This window comes from Coturnix japonica, unplaced genomic scaffold (genome assembly GCF_001577835.2).
Source record: "Coturnix japonica isolate 7356 unplaced genomic scaffold, Coturnix japonica 2.1 chrUnrandom838, whole genome shotgun sequence".
NCBI lineage: Eukaryota > Metazoa > Chordata > Aves > Galliformes > Phasianidae > Coturnix > Coturnix japonica.
In genome coordinates, this window is record NW_015440194.1 from 8,953 (window position 1) to 17,599 (window position 8,647).

General features: G+C 54.6%; 1 protein-coding gene across 1 annotated transcript in view; it reads right to left on the reverse strand.

Annotated features, from left to right (window-relative positions):
• Positions 1 to 8,647, reverse strand: part of LOC107307742 (DENN domain-containing protein 4B-like) — a gene marked incomplete at its 3' end in the record, with an annotated part of 15,448 nt that overhangs the window by 5,570 nt on the left and 1,231 nt on the right. Inside the window, exons 2-8 of the mRNA XM_015851250.2 lie at positions 8,117 to 8,363; positions 6,929 to 6,998; positions 5,966 to 6,135; positions 4,254 to 4,495; positions 1,873 to 1,939; positions 849 to 907; positions 3 to 233 (exon numbers count right to left, since the gene is read on the reverse strand). Of these exons, the coding sequence (XP_015706736.1) occupies positions 3 to 233; positions 849 to 907; positions 1,873 to 1,939; positions 4,254 to 4,495; positions 5,966 to 6,135; positions 6,929 to 6,998; positions 8,117 to 8,363 (1,086 nt within the window). The remainder of the gene's footprint in view (positions 1 to 2; positions 234 to 848; positions 908 to 1,872; positions 1,940 to 4,253; positions 4,496 to 5,965; positions 6,136 to 6,928; positions 6,999 to 8,116; positions 8,364 to 8,647) is intronic.

Consider the following 8,647-nt stretch of genomic DNA (forward strand, 5'->3'; position numbering starts at 1 on the left):
ACCAATAGAACCAATAGAACCAGCAGGGACAGCGCCTGGTCGGCACCGATGGCACACAGCAACTGGACAAAGCTGGCACCACTATGGGACGGAACCAGAACCAGGTCAGAACCATCAATAGAACCAACAGAACCAACAGAACCACCAATAGAACCAATAGAACCAATAGAACCAGCAGGGACAGCGCCTGGTCGGCACCGACGGCACACAGCAACCGGACAAAGCTGGCACCGCTATGGGACGGAACCAGAACCGGGTCAGAACCAATAGAACCAATAGAACCAATAGAACCAATAGAACCAGCAGGGACAGCGCCTGGTCAGCACCGACAGCGCACAGCAACTGGACAAAGCTGGCACCATTGCAACGGAACCGGGTCAGAACCAGAACCAACAAAACCATAAACTTCTGTATCTGTATCAACCCCATAACTCCAACCCCATGATCCCAACACCAACCCTAACCCCACAACCACAACCCCACAACCCCACAACCCCATCCCAACATCCCAACCCCAACCCCACACCCACCCCTACGGCCATGACTCCAACACCGTGTGGGACCCCAAAGCCGTGACCCCATCACCATACAGGACCCCAACCCCACAACCCCACAACCCCAACAATACCCCAACCCCAACACTACAACCCCAACCCCAACCCCATGACCCCATCACCATATAGGACCCCAACCCCACACCCACCCCTACAGCCATGACTCCAACACCATGTGGGACCCCAACCCCACAACCCCATAACCCCACAACCCAATCACCCCACAATCATCCTCCGACCCCACAACCCCATTATGGGTCACCCCACAGCCCTGACCCCATTATGGGCCCCCACCTGAGCGGCAGCGGCGACGAGACGGGCTGGCAGAGCAGCAGGCTGTCGTATGGGGACATCTGTGGGGTGGGACAGAGGGGAAGCTGTGGGGTGGGGGGTAATATGGGGTGGGGGGCGATGTGGGGTGGGGACGGGGGGGCAACGGGATGGGGCAGCAATGGGGTGATGGGAGGGGATGGGGGTGTGGGGTGATGGGGTGATGGTACTGATGGGGTGATGGGGTTATGGGGTGATGGGATAATGGGGTGGTAGGGATATGGGGTTATGGGGTGATGGGGGAATAGGGGGTTATGGGGTGATGGTACTGATGGGGTGATGGGGTTATGGGGATATGGGGTAATGGGGTGATGGTGATATGGGGTTATGGGGTGATGGGATAATGGGGTGGTAGGGATATGGGGTTATGGGGTGATGGTACTGATGGGGTTATGGGGTGACAGGTTATGGGACTGTGGGGTTATGGAGGAATATGGGAATATGGGGTGATGGTACTGATGGGGTTATGGGGTGGTGGGGTGGTAGGGATATGGGGTTATGGGGTGATGGGGTTGTGGGGCGATGGCAGCAATGGGGTTAAAGGGTGGTGGCAATATGGGGTGATGGGTTATGGGGCTGTGGGGTTATGGATTTATGGGGTTATGTGGCTGTGGGGTTATGGATTTATAGGGTTATGGGGTTATGGGGTTATGGATTTATAGGGTTATGGGGTTATGGATTTATGGGGTTATGGGGTTATAGGGTTATGGGGTTATATGGTTATGGGGTTATGGGGTTATAGGGTTATGGGGTTATGGGGTTATGGGGTTATGGGATTATGGATTTATAGGGTTATGGGGTTATGGGGTTATGGGGTTATAGGGTTATGGGGTTAATGGGTTATGGATTTATAGGGTTATGGGGTTATGGGGTTATAGGGTTATGGGGTTATGGGGTTATGGATTTATAGGGTTATGGGGTTATGGGGTTATAGGGTTATGGGGTTATGGGGTTATGGATTTATGGGGTTCTGGGGTCACACACCGACCTGCACGAGGATCCTTGGTCGCTGTGGGGACGGGAAGGGGACGTTGTGCATGAAATGTGCGATGTGTCTGTGGGGGGACACGGAAGTTAAATAACCCCATACCCCCATACCCCCCATATCCCCGGGGATATGCCCGCGTTTATGACGCCCATAGTCCCGCCAATACGCCCCCATAGTCCCCCAGTATCCCATACCCCCCCAGTAATCCCCCATATCCCCCACATCCCCGCCATACCCCATATTCCCCCACATCCCCATATCGCCCCATATTCCCCCACAGTCCCCACCATCAACCCCCACACCCGCCAATAGCCCTCCCATATCCCATATCCCCCATACGCCCCATATCCCATGACCCCCATAGGCTCCCGCACATACCCCCCATTAGGCCGCCCATTATCCCCGCATATCCCCCATAACCCCGATACTCCTGCTATCCCCTCCATATCGCCTCCATATCCCATACCCCGCCATACCCCCATAGGCCCCACACCCCCCATACCAGTATACCCCTATCCCCCCATACTTCCCATATTCTGTGTGCCCCACAGACCCCACATCTCCCCATACCCCATGAATCTCATATCCCCCATCACCCCCCATAGCCCGTCACACAGCCTCCATACTCCCCATATCCTCCCATATCCCCCCACAGCCCCCATACCCCCATATCCCCCCATACCCCCATAGTCCGCCGCATATCCCCATCCCCCATCGTCTCCCATACCCGCATCAAGCCCCACATCGCGCCGATATCCCCATACGCTCGTACTGGATCGCCGCCCATGAGCCCCCCATACTCCCCCGATAATCCCCCCATATCCCCGCATGACCCCATATTCCCGCATACCTTGCTCCATAGTTGTCCCCCATACCCCCATAGCCCCGCGTGCACACCCCCTAGCCCCCATCATGCCGGGCCCATTAGTCCCATAGTGTCCCCCATACTCCCCCGTATCGCCCCGATGATTCTGGGGCCGCCCTAAGTCCCCCCCATATCCCCCATTATCCCGCTATACCCCGCATCACCCCATACCCGCCCATAACCCCCATACCGCCCCGATTCAATCTCCCCTGATAATTGATAATTTTTTTTTAACTTTAAAAGGTATTGTAATTTGTATAACGTTTAGCGGGTAAAAAACCGGCTTAAATTATTAATATATTTTTTTTAATTAGTATAGGTATTTTTTATAATTATTAAAATATTAATAGATTAAACATATGTTGGCTAAGAGCGGTATATAGATTAGTGTGATAAATATATATTATTAATTTATTTGTTGGTTTAAATAAATTTGTAAAAATTAAAAATTTAATATATAATGCCGTTATTTTAAATAAAATGTTTATATCTATCTAATAATTATATTTTTAATAGTATAGTACCATAAGTTTTTATATAATATAATAATAATTATACATAGATATATGTTTAAATTACATCGTTGTTATTTTTTTTTAGTCATGTGGTAAAATTTTTTTTTGAAACCTGTATTTAAAAAGTGTTAATTTTTTAAATACATATGTTTTTTTGTTTTTTTTTTTTATTTAATAATAAAAATGGTATGATTTAAAAATTTATGATATAATAATCTTTACTATTTTAATAAAATAGGTGGGTATAATATTATTTTTTTTTTTTTTATTATTTATTTTTTTTTCTAATTTAAATTTATAATTTATAATTATCATATTCTTTATATAGATAATTATTTTGTGTGTGTGGTTGTTTTGGTAGTAAATTTTTACTATTAGATATTTTTATGATTTATGTTATTTATAATTTTTTATTTATATGTTACGTAATAGTATTTATAATATATTTAAGATTATTTTGTAAATTTAATTGCTAAAATATTTTTTTTTTTATTTTTTTTGTTGATGAAATTTTTATTAAATATTTTTTTTTATGAGTGTTATTATAATTAATATTATGTTAATTTTTTTATTAATATATATTATGAGAGTTAAATTAATATATAAGAGTAATAAAATTTATGATAAATTTCCCCCTATCCGCCCATATCCCCCATATGACGCCCATTAGACCCCTGATAGGCCGGCCCCATATTGCCCGGCCCCGGCCCCCATGACCCCCGCATTATATCCCCCATATCCCCCATATCCCCCATACCCCCCTATTCCCCCAACATCCCCCATAGTCCCCCCATATCCCCCCATATCCCCCCATATCCCCCACACCCCCCATATCTCCCATACCCCACATCCCCCATACTCCCATACCCCCCATACCCCCACACCCCCCATATCCCACCCATATCCACATCCCCATACCCCCCCAATTTTAAACCCCCCCATATCCCCCATATCCCCATATCCCTCCATACCCCATACCCCCCACAAACGCCCTCACTCACGTCTCTATGGGCAGGACGTGGGGTCCGGACACCGAGTATCGATAGAGGAACATGAGGAACTTCCTGAACACGTCGAACAGGGGCCAATGTGACAGGACACAAAGTGCTTTAGTGCCCAGCACCACCCGGCCCGGCACCGGGCGACGCTCCACAACACTGAGCAAACCCAGACGGAGCCGCTGCCGCTCAGAGAGACGGGACAGAGGGAACGGCTCGTGGAACTGGATGGCGGCTCCATACACCTGGATGGGGGGACATAGAGGGACACATAGTGACCCATAGACCTGCATGGGGGGCAGAGTGACCCATAGAGGCTCGTGGAACTGGATGGCGGCGCCATAGACCTGCATGGGGCAAAGGGGGCAGTGACACATAGGGGGACACATAGAGGGACCCATAGACCTGCATAGGGGTGGGGGGACCCATAGAGGGACCCATAGAGGGATCCATAGAGGAACCTATAGAGGGACCTATAGGGAGACCCATAGAGGGACCCCATAGAGGGATCCATAGAGGGACTTATAGAGGGACCCATAGACCTGCGTGGGGGCAGTGACCCATAGAGGGACACATAGAGGCTCGTGGAACTGGATGGCGGCACCATAGACCTGGATGGGGGGACATAGAGGGACACATAGTGACCCATAGACCTGCATGGGGGGCAGTGACCCATAGAGGGACCCATAGACCTGGATGGAGGGCAGAGTGACCTATAGAGGGACCCATAGAGGCTCGTGGAACTGGATGGCGGCACCATAGACCTGCATGGGGGCAGAGGGGACATAGAGGGACCCATAGACCTGCATAGGGGGCAGTGACCCATAGAGGGACCCATAGACCTGGATGGGGGGGCAGAGTCACCCATAGAGGGACCCATAGAGGCTCGTGGAACTGGATGGCGGCACCATAGACCTGAATGGGGGGGGGATAGTGACCCATAGGGGGACACATAGAGGGACACATAGAGGGACCTATAGGGAGACCCATAGAGGGACCCCATAGGGGGATCCATAGAGGGACTTATAGAGGGACCTATAGACCTGCGTGGGGGCAGTGACCCATAGAGGGACCCATAGAGGCTCGTGGAACTGGATGGCGGCTCCATAGACCTGAATGGGGGCAAAGGGGAGGGGGGCAGTGACCCATAGGGGGACACATAGAGGGACACATAGACCTGCGTGGGGCAGAGTGACCCATAGAGAGACCCATAGAGCACCCCATAGACCTGTATGGGGTGGAGGGACCCATAGCGGGACTCATAGACCTGGATGGGGGGCAGTGACCCATAGTGTGACATAGAGGGACCCATAGAGCGCCCCATAGACCTGCATGGGGTGGAGGGACCCATAGAGGGACCCATAGAGGGACCCATAGAGAACCCCATAGACCTGCATGGGGGCAGTGACCCATAGAGGGACCCATAGACCTGCATAGGGGCAGTGACCCATAGAGGAACCCATAGAGTGCCCCATAAACCTGCATATGGGGCAGAGTGACCCATAGAGGGACCCATAGAGGGACCCACGGTGTGACCCACACAGTGCCCCATATCCCGCCCCACATCCTACCCCACATCCCCCCTATATCCCGTCCTATATCCCCCCCCCCATCCCCCTATATTCCCACGCTATTCCGCCCCCACACCTCCCACACCCGTATATCCCACCCACACCCCCCCTATATCCCACCCTATATCCTGCCCCACATCGTGCCTTGTCCCCGGACGCTCCCGTGAGCACGAATGTAGAGAACACGGGCAGTGGGTAACGGGTCCCGGCCGCGCAGCCCTCAATGGCGGCGCCCATAGGGAGACAGAACGAGGGGACGGAGCCGGGCAGCGGGAACGACGGGGCGTCCTGCTCCGGGTAACGGCACAGCAGCTCTATGGGGACACATAGAACAGCACTGCCCCATAGAACACTGCCCCATAGAACTGCCCCATAGAACTGCCCCATAGCACAGCATCACACTGCCCCATAGAACTGCCCCATAGAGCTGCCCCATAGCACAGCACTGCCCCATAGAACACTGCCCCATAGCCGGGCAGAGGGAATGACGGGGCGTCCTGCTCCGGGTAACGGCACAGCAGCTCTATGGGGACACATAGAACAGCACTGCCCCATAGAACTGCCCCATAGAGCTGCCCCATAGCACCACACTGCCCCATAGCACAGCACTGCCCCATAGCCGGGCAGCGGGAATGACGGGGTGTCCTGCTCCGGGTAACGGCACAGCAGCTCTATGGGGACACATAGAACAGCACTGCCCCATAGCACAGCATCACACTGCCCCATAGAACTGCCCCATAGAACTGCCCCATAGAACACTGCCCCATAGAACACTGCCCCATAGAGCTGCCCCATAGAACACTGCCCCATAGCATCACGCTGCCCCATAAAACTGCCCCATAGCATCACGCTGCCCCATAGCACCACACTGCCCCACTGCCCACCACCCCACAACACCCCACAGCCCCCACTGCCCCACTGCCCATTGCCCCACAGCCCCAATGCCCACCACCCCACATTGCCCCACAGCCCCACACAACCCCACATCCCACTGCCCTCCACCCCACACCGCCCCACAGCCCCATCACCCCACTGCCCACCCCATCCCCACTCCACCCCACACCCCCCCACCCCACACCGCCCCATTGCCCACCCCCCACATCCCACCTGCTTCGTACACCAGCGTGTTTCCTTTGGCCATGGACAGTTTGTAGCACAGGAACAGCGCCGGGCCCCACTGCGGGGAGGGGGAGCAGCGGGGTCAGTGGGGTGGGGGGTCAGGGGGTCCCGGACCCACAGCAATGGGGTTAAGGGGGTTCCATGGTCCATCAATGGGGTTGGGGGAGTCAGTGGGTCCCACAGCCCCAGCAATGGGGTCAGGGGTGGTCAATAGGGTCTCATACCCTGGCAATGGGGTCAGAGGGGTCCCACACCCCCAGTGATGGGATCAGAGGGGTCCCAGAGCCTGGCAATGGGGTCAAGGGGATCAAGAGGGTCCCACAGCCCAAGCAATGGGGCCAAGGGGGTTCCATGGTCCAGCAATGGGGTCAGAGGGGTCCCACACCCTCGTAATGGGGTCAGGGGGATCAAGAGGGTCCTACACCCCCAGCAATGGGATCAGTGGGTCCCACAGCCCAGCAATGGGGTCAGGGGTGGTCAATAGTGTCTCATACCCTGGCAATGGTGTCAGAGGGGTCCCACACCCTGGTAATGGGGTCAAGGGGATCAAGAGGGTTCCACACCCCCAGCAATGGGGTCAGGGGTGGTCAATAGGGTCCCATACCCTGGTAATGGGGTCAGAGGGGTCCCACCCCCAGTAATGGGGTCAGGGGGATCAATAGGGTCCCATACCCCAGCAATGGGGTCAGAGGGGTCCCACACCCTGGTAATGGGGTCAGAGGGGCCCCACACCCCCAGCAATTGGGCGAAGGGGGTTCCATGGTCCATCAATGGGGTTGGGGGGGTCAGAGGGGTCCCACCCCCACCAATGGGGTCAGAGGGGTCCCACCCCCCAGCAATGGGGTCAGGGGGATCAATAGGGTCCCATACCCTGGCAATGGGGTCAGAGGGGTCCCAGCCCCCAGCAATGGAGTCAGAGGGGTCCCACCCCCAGTAATGGGGTCAGGGGGATCAATAGGGTCCCATACCCTGGTAATGGGGTCAGAGGGGTCCCACCCCCAGCAATGGGGTCAGGGGTGGTCAATAGGGTCCCATACCCTGGCAATGGAGTCCCTATGGGGTCCCACCCCCCAGCAATGGGGTCAGAGGGGTCCCACCCCCCAGCAATGGGGTCCATGTCCCTGCTCCATCCCTGTGTCCCCCCCCCCCATTTCTGGCCCCGCTGCCGTTTCTCACCGTGCCGCAGTTGAGGCTTCGTGGGACGCGGCTGAAGGTGTGTGGGGTGCTCTCCCCTTTGCTGGGCATCACCAGGCACAGCTCCGTCACCCCCAGCGCGTTATGGCCGCGCTCGGCCCGGCGGTAACACAGGAACCAGCGCGGGGAACCGGGACCCCCCGAGCCCAGGTTGGCGCTACGGCTGTATGGGGTCGTGTCCAGAACCACCACACCGGGACGGGGGGGGTCCCGGCCCTCACAGTGAATGCTGCGGGGAGACACAGGGGTATATGGGGTTATGGGGTCCCTATGGGTCTCTATGGGTCTCTTCGGTCCCTATGGGGTCCCTATGGGTCCCTATGGGTCTCTTCGGTCCCTATGGGGTCCCTATGGGTCTCTCTGGCCTCTATGGGGTCCCTATGGGTCTCTCTGGGTCCCTATGGGGTCCCTATGGGGTTCCTATGGGTCTCTCTGGTCCCTATGGGGTCTCTCTGGGTCCCTATAACCCAGGTTGGCGCTACGGCTGTATGGGGTCGTGTCCAGAACCACCAC